The 13,501-nt window shown below is 34.8% G+C and overlaps 1 protein-coding gene across 1 annotated transcript in view; it reads right to left on the bottom strand.

Annotated features, from left to right (window-relative positions):
- The window catches only part of WNK3 (WNK lysine deficient protein kinase 3), a 146,310-nt gene that overhangs the window by 103,050 nt on the left and 29,759 nt on the right, over positions 1–13,501 (bottom strand). The window contains exons 3-5 of the mRNA XM_012663979.1: positions 3,453–3,625; positions 2,468–2,688; positions 1,593–1,750 (exon numbers count right to left, since the gene is read on the bottom strand). Of these exons, the coding sequence (XP_012519433.1) occupies positions 1,593–1,750; positions 2,468–2,688; positions 3,453–3,625 (552 nt within the window). The remainder of the gene's footprint in view (positions 1–1,592; positions 1,751–2,467; positions 2,689–3,452; positions 3,626–13,501) is intronic.

Genomic DNA, 13,501 nt, shown 5'->3' with positions numbered 1-13,501 from the left:
ACTCCTATGTTCATTGAAGCATTATTCACAACAGCCAAGATATGGAAACACCTAAGTATCCATCAATGGATGAATGGATAAAGAAAATGTGGCATATAGACACAATGGAATACTATATTCAGCCTTAAAAACAGAAGGAAATTCTGTGATTTGTGACAACATGGATGAACCCAGAGGACATTACATTAAGTGAAATAAGCCAGACACAGAAAGACAAATACCACATGATCTCGCTTATATCTGGAATCTTAAAAAGTCAAACTCATGGAAGTAAAAAGTAGAATGATGGTTACCAGAGGCTGAGGGTGAGGGGAGGCAATGGGGAGTTGTTGGTCAAAGGGTACAAGTTGCAGTTAGACAGGAGGAATAAGTTTAGAGACCTACTGCACAGCAATATTATAGTCAATAATAATGTATATTTCAAAATAACTTAGTAAATTTCAAATATCTCATCACAAAAAATGATAAGTGAGGTGACAGATATATTAATTGGTTTGATTTAATCATTCCATATTTTTGTATGCATGTATCAAAACACCACAATGTACCGCATAAATGTATACAATTTGTTGACTAAAAATAATATTAATAAAAAAGGATTTAAAAAACCAGTACCGAAGGTTGGGTGTGGTGGCTCACACCTGTAATCCCAGCACTCTGGGAGGCCAAGACGGGAGGATCGCTTGAGGTCAGGAGTTCGAGACCAGCCTGAGCAAGAGCGAGACCCCATCTCTATTAAAAAATAGAAAAAAAATTAGCCGGGTAACTAAAAATAGAAAAAATTAGCTGGGCACGCTGGCACTAGCCTGTAATCCCAGCTACTCGGAAGGCTGAGGCAGGAGGATCACCTGAGCCCAGGAGTTTGAGGTTGCTGTGAGCCAGGCTGACGCCATGGCACTCTAGACTGTCTCAAAAACAAACAAACAAACAAACAGAAAAACAAGTACCTATTAGTCTTAGCTACCCAAATCTCTTTTGTGGTCTATCTTGAGCCACCCAACTGAATATGAAGTAGTATTCCTTTGAACACTTTGCTTCTACCTTCCTTATGTCCCCTTATTATACTCCCATCCTCTTATTTTATAGTTATTTGTGAACTTATGTTATTTCCATACTAGAAATGTAAGTAAGAGTAAGTACTTCTTACTTATCTTTGCATTCCTTGCAATTTCTAACACAAAAAATTACTCATAGCAAGGACTCAAATACTGTATCAGCTGAACTATATTTTGAATGCCCCTTCATAATCAGGCTTTTAAAACTAGAAGAAACCTTCAAAACCATTCAGCCAATCTATTATTCAGCTTTGAAAAATAAAATCTGCCTAATAAATATCTAAAAACTCTTTACAAACAAATGGATATAGATGATATATCTGGACATATTCCCAAAGATACTAAGACAGAGCATTTTATATGATCCCAATAAAGTATAGGTATGTAATATAAATACAAAGCTTGTTTCATTACAATTGTAAAGTTTAGCATAGTTATACATAACTAAACCAAAATTAGGCTTGACTAGGTCAACTTTACTAATTTCAACATGAAACGTAACAATTTGTAAAGTAAAAAGAATAAAGTTATACCTACACTAGTTACTTTACGGTATATTTGAGCTGCATTCTGACACTCAGAATAAGGGTACTCTGAAGTAGCCATTTCCAGCATACACATTCCAAAAGCATAGACATCTACAGATTCATCATAGTGCTCTTCATACATCTCTGGGGCCATAAACTCAGGAGTCCCTACAAAATAACACCACAACCACATTTTTATTAAAGAGAAAAATACCACCAAGATCACATTCCTTTTCCTATAAAGATCACCTGTGTTAATTTCTACACAGGTAATTTATAAGTATAAAAAAGAAAATTTATAAGTATAAAATTTGTTGAATACTTGTTATATCTACATAAAGTACTTAAAGAATTTCCTTAACTTTCTGTACAGATAAAGTACAATTTGTAATGCTCAAGATTAGGTAATGATTAATAAAATATTTTTATTTCTATTCTTTTTAGTTATTCAAATTTTTCTGAATTAACTTAATATAATTCTCTTAAGTCCTCAGCACCTTTCAATAATCCTAAATATATCCCCTCAAAAATACACTAGGATGTCTCAGAAATAAGTCAATATATAATAGATATTTCAAAGCACATTCCCAGTCTAGACCAGGGATTGGCAAACTTTTCTGTAAAGAGCCAGACAGTAAATATTTTAGGCTTTGCAGTCCATATGGTCTCTTGTCACACTACTCAACTCTGCCACTGTAGTGCAAAAGCGGCCATAGACAATTGGTAAATGAGTGGGTGTGGCTGTGCTCCAATAAAATTTGACTTATAAAAACAGGCAGTGAGCCAGATTTGGCCCATGGGCCATAGTTGGTTGATCCCTGTTCTAGATGTATACAATTGAAAAATCTCTCTTTACCCAACCAATAAACTCTAAATGTTAATCACCAATGACACTCTTAGCAAATGATGTGCGCATTAAGGTGGCTAGTCCTAGATCACCAATCTTCACAGATCCTGTGGGTCCCGTGATGAAAATATTGTCACACTTCAGATCCCGGTGAATAATAGGGGGAGTCCTAGTATGCAGGAACTGCAACCCCTTTAAAATTTGTCTGCACCAGCTCCTTAAGACCTTTGGTTTCATGACTTTAAATCGTTTTAAGTACCTATACAAAGAAACAAAAGACCACATATAAACCAACATACCCAGCTTACTGTATGAACATTAGTAGGGAAAATCACACAAGCGAGTTGATAATTTACGTACTATGATTGCCACCACTGAGTTGTTTTCTATCATCTGTTACAGCAAAACAATTTTAAATCTAAGATCTCATTCTTAGAAAAGTCATCCTACCAAGTGTAGCATTTTTAATTCAAAACAAGAAATCATTCTAAAGTGGCCTTTTGGGAATGGCAGCACAATTTAAAAAGGAAAAGTCCTTCTCTACTTTCTAATAACTGCTTACATAGAGTCACCAGAGGGTTTAACTATAAAAATTTTAGTGCAAAAACGCTAGGAAACAAAAAGTATACCCCACATTTAATTTTTGCAAGTGATTATATTACCAAATAAAAAATTGTGGTTAGAAACAAAACAAGACTATAATTATGCACTATTGTTCGCTAGATATGTGAACTTGGCCAAGCCCCCCAACCTTTGATTATCTTTTACAAAATGAAATTATATTCTCTCTATAATGATTTCCAATTCTAAAATTGTGATATCCCACAAATATTAATTTCTCAGCACTGTATTTTCTAACAAACTTCATACCATCTCAATTTTTTAACCTACCTTGAAATACAGTCACTAGATTCAGATTCTACAAATTCTTTAATCAAGTATTATTATTTTATAAACACCTTTTATGACTCCTGAAAATTATTTCCAAATAAAACTTCTTTGGCAATATCAGGGTCAACTTACGTTTTTAAGGTTCCGGATGTCATTAGTTCAGTCACTAATACAATACACTTCTTTCCTTTTAATATAGACTCCCAGGAATCATAAAATCGAACTATATTGGGATGCTGGAGACCCTTCAACATCTCTGCTTCTTCCTTGAACCTTTGCTGTTCAGCTTTGGTTAACTTCCGGTCCTGAAATGGAAGAACAATTTCCAAATTAAAGTCATAGAAATCCTCATGCACATTTCTAACATCACTCAAATTAGTGCTTTATTGTATTTGTGTATTTATTTATTTTAGCCTGTCAAATCTTTTCTCAAGACCTATATAACCACTGATATCCTTTCTTAGATATTAATAGTTACTGACACCTCCCGCACAATGCAGTTGTTACATTTCATAACATTATAAACCTGCCTGCATAATAAATCAGTATCTTGAAAAATATCTCAAAATAAATTGAGAAAAAGTAATAAAACAGACAACAGGAAAGTTTCCCTAAGAAATCCCTGAGTTTCCATATCTAAAAGATCTATAATATCAGGGCAAGCATAATCAAAATGTTAGACAACTAGACATTTATTCTAGTTAAATTTCTGAACTGCCAAAATAAAAGTGCTCTAGGTTTCCAGACAGAAGTATCAGGTTATCAATCAGGGAAAAATCTTCAAACAGGCACTGGACCTCTAATCTGCTACATTAAATGCTAGAAGTAAAGGAGCAATTATACAGAATTCTGAGGGAAGACTGTGAGCCTAAAATTATGTACCCAGATAATCTATCAATGAAGTTTAAAAGGGAAAAATACCTACATTTCCAGACCACAGGGACACGGAAAGTAAACCTTTCTGAAAATATTGCTCAAAGAACTTCAATAAAATGTGGCCAAATAAAGTTGTTAGAAAAGGAATGTGTGGCATACAATAAATAGTAAGAAACCACAAATAAATAGCAAACTGCCCTTTAAAAGGAAAAAAAAAAGAAAAAATAATAAGAAATTTCCAATAAATTTTACTTAGAGTTAAGCCTAAGTAATCGTGGCTAATGTGATTGGTAAAATTAAATGCGTTTTCTAAATATTAACTAAAATAGATGACAGATAATGCAAAAAAACAGTCTGAAATTAAAATTCCAGATTAGTTCATTAAAACCTAATTAGTAGAAAAAGAAGAATAAAAACAATTCCTGTTTGTGCAAGGGGGAACAGGAGAGAAGGGAATGAAAGAACTGTCTCAAGTTTTGATGTTATAAAAAAATAAGTTCAAATATGCCTGCTAATAAACATTCAGGTATAATTTGCACTTCAAGTGCTCACTTCGGCAGCACATATACGATACAGAGAAGATTAGCATGGCCCCTGCACAAGGATGACACGATTTAATATGGAAATAAATAAATAATAAAAATAATTTTCACTTCAAGATGGTTGACAACATATTAAATCAATTCCTTTCCCTTCCCAGAATAACAAAGGAAATATATAAATAAATCCAGGGTAGTGATGGAAATATGAGAAGGATTCAAACAAAACATTTTTTGTTTGATAAAGATAAAAACATACCTTGATAGGAATGTATTTTTATGAAACTCAAGAGTATCCAGAAAAAGGTAACTTGTTAGAGGCAAAAGAAAAGACTTCCATTAAAAAGGGTTTTTTGTTAAGACTTCATAATAGCCCTACGTTATGTGTATATTATATGGTGTGCACAGCACACGAGAGCCCTGGAAAATTCACTTTTGGTTACTTTATTCCCATCACTCCCTGATATATATAAGGAGATATGTAAAAGGATATTCAATGCAGAATGGTTTGTAATTGTGAAAAATTAGAAATAACCAAAATGTCAGTAATAAAGCTTATTACATGCCATGTACTGTTCTATACAGTTTATATATAACTTGTATAAGTTTACACATTCGGCCCCCACAACAACCGTTTGAGACACTATCATTCCATTTTACACATAAAGAAACTGAGGTTAAGATGGTTAAGTAACTTACCCAGGATTAAATGAGTCACAGCATGCTAAACTTGGTTATATCCAAGTAACAGTTAAAAGAATAACATAGATCTATATGTACTGAAGTGGATAGATCTTTAAGACATACTGCTGAGTGACAAATGCAATCTCAAAAAAATGTACAATATGACACTTTGTACCTAAAAAAGAACCATCCTGAATAATCCTATATTTTCTACAGTCACATTTTCTTGCATATATTTAAATACACAGAAAAAATACTAGATGGATACACAAATCAGTAACTGCAGTTATCTCTGGAAAACTAGGGGAAGAAGACTGGCATGGAAGAGTCTTTTCCTCCAATGACAACCATAGTCACTCAGCAATATATGAATGCATACCTAAATTTTAGTTTCCTAAGACTTCATTTTTGACATTTAACTTTTTAATCCATCTGGAATTCACTGTAGTTTATGCAATATTTTCTTCTAGACGGTTAATCAGTTGTGCTTTAGTATCACTTAAACTACTTTTCCACAGACATAAAGAATACATTTATTGTATATTAAGTTTCCATCTATACTGGGTTCTGCTTCTTTCCACCAATCTATTCCTATGTCAGTTACCATACTGTTTGAATACAGTGGCTTCCAGTTTGTTTAATAATTGGTAAGGCAAGTCACTTTCCTATTCTTCATTATTTTCTTGGCTATTCTTATCTGTTTATATTTCACATAAACATTAAGATCATTTTTCCAATTAAAATAAAAAAGAATCTGTTGGGATCCTAATTGGAATTATATTAAATGTGTATATTAATCTGGAAAAAACTTGCATCTAAAGGCCATCTAAGCAGACATTTAATTTCCTGTTTTCTTCCCCCACGAGAGGCGCATGAGGCTTTTGTATGTAAGTGGTCCACTGGGAAGCAGAAATCCTAGAGAATATGGCCCAAGAAAAATAAGTCAAGAAAACTTTTTTCCTTCTGTTTAACTATTTATAGCTTAAAACAAAATGGACACGATGGAAGACGCTGGTTAATTTACCAAGGCTTCGACTGAAATGGCATATTTTCAGATATGCCCCGATTGTCTTGAAGAATTAGGTTAACTTTATAAGGACACTAAAAAGCCCTCTGGGAAAATTGGCCTGGTACCTCATTTATAACATTTCCTGATCTGTGAATCATGATATCCTGAAGACTAGAGATGATTTGAGGAAGCCTGGAAATCTTCCGCATCTAGCATTCCACTGGACCTGACTGCCAATGCCCTGCTGCTGAACAAGACACCCCTCCCCCATAAGCCCAGGAACTACTGTGAGAGAGGTGGTCACGTGAGATTGCAAAGGCCAATTTTTAGGAATAAAATTAGTTCAGACCCTCCAAGAATGGGCACACAATGAGAAAAAGAAACAAAAAACAAAAAGCCATCTAAGAACATGGTATATATCTTTCCATTTGTCCAGAGCTTCAGTAAGATTTTTTTTGTGTAGGGGGTACAGGGGAAGCTGATTAATATCTCAGCTTCCTTTTTCCTAAGCCACATATTTAACTTTATTTTTTTTTTTTTTGAGACAGAGTCTCACTCTTTTCCCCGGGCTAGAGTGAATGCCGTGGCGTCAGCCTAGCTCACAGCAACCTCACACTCCTGGGCTCAAGCGATCCTTCTGCCTCAGCCTCCCGAGTAGCTGGGACTACAGGCATGCGCCACCATGCCCGGCTAATTTTTTCTATATATTTTTTTAGTTGTCCGATTAATTTCTTTCTATTTTTAGTAGAGACGGGGTCTCGCTCTTGCTCAGGCTGGTTTCGAACTCCTGAGCTCAAACAATCTGCCCGCCTCGGCCTCCCAGAGTGCTAGGATTACAGGCGTGAGTTAACCTTATTTTAAAACTTAAATTTAGTAAAATTGACTGTAAGTTCTGTGAACTTCAACAAATACTCAGTCATGTAACCAGTGCCACAAACAAAATACGTAAGTTACATCACCCCCCAAAAAATTCCTTTATGCTCTCCCTTTATAGTCAAGCCCTCTCTTCACTCTTAAACCCTGGAAATCACTGATATATTTATTATCCCTTTAACTTTGCCTTTTCCAGAAAGTCTCCTAAATGGAAACAGACAATTTATCTAGTCTTTGAGTCTGGCATCTTTCACTTAGCATAATGTATTTTAGATTGATCCATATTGTTTTGAGTATCAACAGTTTGTGGCTTTTAAGTGTTGAATAGTATTCCATCTATGAATGTACCACAGTCTGTTTATCTATTCCCCAGATGAAGGACATCTGGATGGTTTCTAGTTTTGGGTGATTATAAATGAAGTCGCTATAAATATTCATGTACAGGCTTTCAGTGAACATAGGTTTTATTGGGTAAATACCTCAACTGGGATCCTTTTGTGATGATTCGGTTTTCAAACTCATATGTGAGATGGGCCTCCCTCAAACCTTGTTGTGACATTGGCATATTACCTATCTGATACAGAAAAAAAAAACCCTCAAGTGGGATTGATGGGTCACCTGGTATGTTTAACTTTACAAGAAACTGACAAAGTGCCGAAGTGCCATTGTATTCACACCAGCAATATATGAGAGGTCAATATAAGAGAGTTTCTCCACATGCACCACCGTTGCCAGAAATTGGGATTATCAGGGATTTTTGTTTGTTTGCTAGCCATTCTAATAGGTGCATTGGGGGTATTAGATTATAGTTTTAATGATTAATGATGTTAAGTATCTTTTCATGTGCTTACTTGCCATACATATTTCATCTTCTTTGGTACAATGACTGTTCAAATCTTTAGTTCAGCCAGGCACAGCTGCTCATGCCTGTAATCCCAGCACTTTGGGAGGCCAAGGTGGGAGGACTGTTTGAGGCCAGGAGTTTAAGACCAGCTTGGGCAACATAGTGAGACCTCATCACTACAACAACAACAACAAAAAAGGCCACCTCTAGTCTCAGCTACTTGGGAAGATGAGGCAGGAGAACTGCTTAAACACAGGAGTTCAGGGCTGTAGTGACCTATGATCATGCCAATGCACTCCAGCCTGGGCAATGAAGCAAGACCCTATCTCAAAAAAAAAAAAAAAACAACCCAAGCCAGGCACAGTGGCTCACACATGTAATCCCAGTACTTTAATGAGCCAAGGTGGGAGGATCTCTTGAGGCTAGGAGTTCGAGACCAGCCTGAGCAGGAATGACTCCCCATCTCTACTAAAAATAGAAAAAATTAGCTGGGCATGGTGGCGCATGCCTGTAGTCCCAGCTACTCAGAAGGCTGAGGCAGGAAGATCACGTGAGCCCAGGAGTTTGAGGTTGCTGTGAGCTAGGCTGACACCACAGCACTGTAGCCTGTGCAACAGAGTGAGACTCTGTCTCCAAAAAAAAAAAAAAAAAAAAAGTCTTTAGTTCATTTTTTAATTGAATTGTTCAACTTTGTTGAGTATTGAGAGTTCTTTATACATTCTAGATACAAGTCTTTTGTCATATAAGTGATTTAAAAATACTCTCTGCCAGTCTGTGGACTGCTTCACAGAGCAAAATATTTCAATACTGATAAAGTCAAATTTATGATTTTTTTTTTGTTTAATGGATCATGCTTTTGTTGTTCTATCCAAGAACGCTTTGCCTAACCAAAGGTCATAAAGATTTTCTCATGTTTTCTTCTGAAGTTTTACAGTTGTATGTTTTACTTTTTGGTCTATGATTCATTGGAGTTAATTTTTGTATAAGGTGTGAGATTCAGGTTGAGGTTCATTTTGTTGAATATGCATTGTCCAATTGTTCCAGCACCTTTTGTTGAAACAACTATGCTTTCTATGCTGAACTGCCCTTGAACTTTTTTTTTAAATCACTTGACCATTTGTTTGGGTCTATTGCTGAACTCTACTTTTTCCCACTGATCTGTGTCTTTCTCATTTCTTTTCTTTTTGGGTTTTTTTTTTCTGTGTCTGTCCCTTTGCCAACACTATACATGTGTTAATTACTGTAGCTTAGAGTAAGTCTGGAAATCAATTAACATGAATCCTCCAAACTTGTTTTCCTTTATCAAAATTGTTTTGGCTATTCTAATTCCTTTGCCTTTTCCTATTAATTTTAGAATCAGGTTGTCAATATACAAAAATTCTTGCTGGGATTTTGATGTAACTGCCTTGAATCTCTAGGTCATTTGAAGAGAACTGACATCTTAACAATATTGAGTCTTCCAACCCCAATCAATTTATTTTGGTCTTCTTTGATTTCTTTCATCAGTGTGTTTTAGTTTTCAGCATACAGATTCTGTACATATTGTTATATTTATCCTATTGTAAATGGTACTTGTTAAAAATTGCGATTTTCAATTATTCATTGCTAGCATATTGAAATATAATTGGTTTTTATATATTAATGCTGTATCTTGCAACCTTGAGAAAAATCACTTAGTACCAGGAGCTTTTCTGTGGATTCCTTGGAATTTTCTGTGCAGATAATCATGTCATCTGTGAGTAGAAACTATTTTATTTCTTTCTTTCCAATCTTCATCCCTTTTATTTCTTTTTCATGTCTTATTTCACTGGCTAGGATTTGCAGTACAATGTTGAATAGGAATGGTGAGAGCAGATATCCTTGCCTTGTTAAAGGGAAAGCATCTAGTCTTTCACCATTAAGTATGATGTCAGCTATAAGTTTTTGTCCTTTATAGATGCCCTTTATCTATGGATACTGATTTTTTCAAATGCTTTTTCTTCATCTATTGAAATGGTGTTTTTTTCTTTAGTCTGTTAATATATCAAATTACACCGATTTTCAAATGTTGAACAATACTTATAATTCTGGGAAAACACATGGTCATCATGTGTTATCCTTTTTATATATTGTAGGATTTGATATGCTAATATTACATAGAACATTTTTTCATCTATGTTTGTGAGGCATATTGGTCTGTAGTTTCCTTTTCTTGTAATGTAATCTCTTGATCTGGTTTTGGTGTCACGTGGGTAGGCTCTGACTTGACCAGTGCTCTGTTGTCTTGAGGCAATCATTGCTCTGGAAAAGTCAGTATAAGAATGAAGGCTTGGGCCTCCACTTTGCCATCCTACACCAGAGCAGAAATAAGAGACTAAGATTTTCCAGGTATACATTCTATCATCAGCAGGAAGAAATAATGTTATCTCTTTCCCAATGTTTCTACCGTTCTATTTTCTTATCTTTTTTTTTTTTTTTTTTTGAGACAGAGTCTCAATGTGTTGCCCGGGCTAGAGTGCCATGGCATCATCCTAGCTTACAGCAACCTCAAACTCCTGGGCTCAAGCAATCCTTCTGCCTCAGCCTCCCGAGTAGCTGGGACTACAGGCATGCGCCACCATGTCTGGCTAATTTTTTCTATATATTTTTAGTCGTCCAATTAATTTCTTTCTATTTTTAGTAGAGACAGGGTCTCGCTCTTGCTCAGGCTGGTCTCTTAACTCCGGAGCTCAAACAATCCGCCCGCCTCGGCCTCCCAGAGTGCTAGGATTACAGGCGTGAGCCACCGCGCCTGGCCTATTTTCTTATCTTAACTGATTTTTCTAAAACATCCACAATAATAGGAAAAAATGATAACAGTCACCACTCCCTTACACTGGATTTTCATAAAAACAGCTTTATCATTTCATAGCTAGATCGTTTACTCGGTTTTGGTTTTGTTTACGCAAATAGTTTAAAACACTGAAGTCATTTCCTTATATTCCCACTTTACTTTTATTATTTAATTAGGAGTCGACGTTGAATTTTATGAAATATTTTCTCAGCACCTACTGATATGATCATATGGTTTGTTGATAGGTTTCCTGATATGAAATTATTCTTAAATACTTAAAGCAAAACCTACCCAGTTGCAGCATATTACTCTTTTGATCCACTGATGAATTCCATTTGCTACATTTTACTAAAGAATTTAACACCTATATGAAATTTAGCTATAGTTTTCTCTTTTTAAAAATGATATAAAGAATTAGTATTAATATTACACAAGCTTCATGAAATTAATTGAGGTATAGTAGCTTCAACACTGGAATCACTTATCATTTAAAGGTTACCAAGAACTAAAGCTCTGAATCCATGTGTCCTTGGTGTTTTTTTTTTCTCTTTTTAAATTTTCAAAAAATTGAGACATAAAGAGAATGGAGAGATGATATTCAAAGGGTACAAAGCCTCAATTAGATAGGAGAAATAAGGGTTTTTTCTTTGAGATATATTGCACAGTGAGGTGAATACAGTAAATAATAATGTATCACACATTTCAAAATCACTAAGAGAATAAATTTCAAATGCTCTCCCACAAAAGTATTTGGGATGATTGATATGTTAATTAACTCGATTTCAATATTTCATAATGTATTCATAAATCATGACATCTCTCTGTACTCTGTAAATATATACAACTATAATTTGTCAATTTCAAATTTTAAATAATTTTTTAAAATAAAGCTTCAATACAATGGAAAAAGGTATTAATATTAATAATCAGCTTTGTTGCATTTTAACATTTTGCCATATTTCCTTTCATTTTTGAAATGAACAAAATACTACAGATATAGTTGAAGCCCCCTAAGTATCCCTCCTTGACTCTATCCTCTTCCTTTCTATTCCGGAAGTAACCAATATCTCAACTCATATAAGTTTTTTAAATTTTTTTAATTATATGCTTGTATCCATAAGCAATATAGTCTTAAAAGTGTTAAAATTTCATATACATCCTTTTGAAAATTATTTTGTTCAATATTATATTTTTTATGTTCATCTATTTTAATATGTACAGTTGTTTATTTAACTACTTATAGTATCTCATTGTGTAACTCTACCACAATTTATCCATTCATCCACTGATGGACATTTAGGTTGATCCAATTTTTCTCAATAATAAACAATGCTGCACTGCATATTCTCGGATGCCCTCTTGTCCTGGTATTAAGAAAAAATAATTACCTTTCTATAACCTCTGTAATAACTAGCCTATTAAACTTTTTGCTTTTATTTTTTCTTGGGTACACTTACATTTATATTTTGTTTAGGAGTAATCTGTTAAGATTTCTTATCAATGTTAAAGGTGGAATCTAGATGGTGGATATTATAGATGTTCTCAGCAAATCTCTCAACTTTGTTCAATAGTTAAACTCTTTCACACTAAAATGTTGGCAAAAATTTGTCATCAAAGTTGTACATTACAGGCCGGGCGCGGTGGCTCATGCCTGTAATCCTAGCACTCTGGGAGGCAGAGGCAGAAGGATTACTTGAGCTTAGGAGTTCAAGACTAGCCTGAGCAAGAATGAGACCCCGTCCCTACCAAAAAGAAAGGAAAAAAAACCTAGCCAGGTGTTGGGGCGGCATGCACCTGTAGTCCCTGCTACCCAGGAGTCTGAGGCAGAAGGATCACTTAGAGGCCAGGAGTTGGAGGTTGCAATGAGTTCCAATAATGCCACTGCACTCTACCCATGGAGACAGAGTGAAACTCTGTCATAACAACAACAACAAAAAAACACAAAGCAACTGAACACCCCTCCGCACAACGCCCCCACCAAAAAAAAAAGTTGTACATTATAGTTTCTTATAAAGAACATGGCTATGTTTCATTTTTCATTTCTGCCCTCATGTATTTTTGCCCTCTTTTCTATATCAGGTTCATTAATCATTTTTCAGAGGGCTAAAAATAGTAGAATCTATTTATCCTACTATCTTTATGTTTACAATTTTTAAATGAATTTCACTTATCTTTATTAATTCCCTCTTCCTTTCTTTTCCTGTTATTTTTCTAATTTCTTAAAATGAGTATTAAATTCCTTTTAGTTACTGTTCATTAATAATGAAGATATTGGCCGGGTGTGGTGGCTGACGCCTATAATCCCAGTACTTTGGGAGGCAGAGGCAGGAGGATCACTTGAGGCCAGGAGTTAGAGACCAGCCTGGGCAATATAGTGAGATCCCATCTTGGAAAAAAAAAAAGAAAAAAATAATGAAGATATTTAGATATTTTAGGCTATAAATTTTCTACCGGGTAAAACTTTTGCAATAACCCATAGGTTTTGTTGTAATGTCTCCTCTTTTTCATTGCTTTCTAGTTTATAATTTCAGTTTTTATTTTCTC

This window comes from Propithecus coquereli, unplaced genomic scaffold, assembly GCF_000956105.1.
Source record: "Propithecus coquereli isolate 6110/MARCELLA unplaced genomic scaffold, Pcoq_1.0 Scaffold849, whole genome shotgun sequence".
Lineage (NCBI taxonomy): Eukaryota > Metazoa > Chordata > Mammalia > Primates > Indriidae > Propithecus > Propithecus coquereli.
This window is presented reverse-complemented; position numbering and strand designations above follow the sequence as displayed.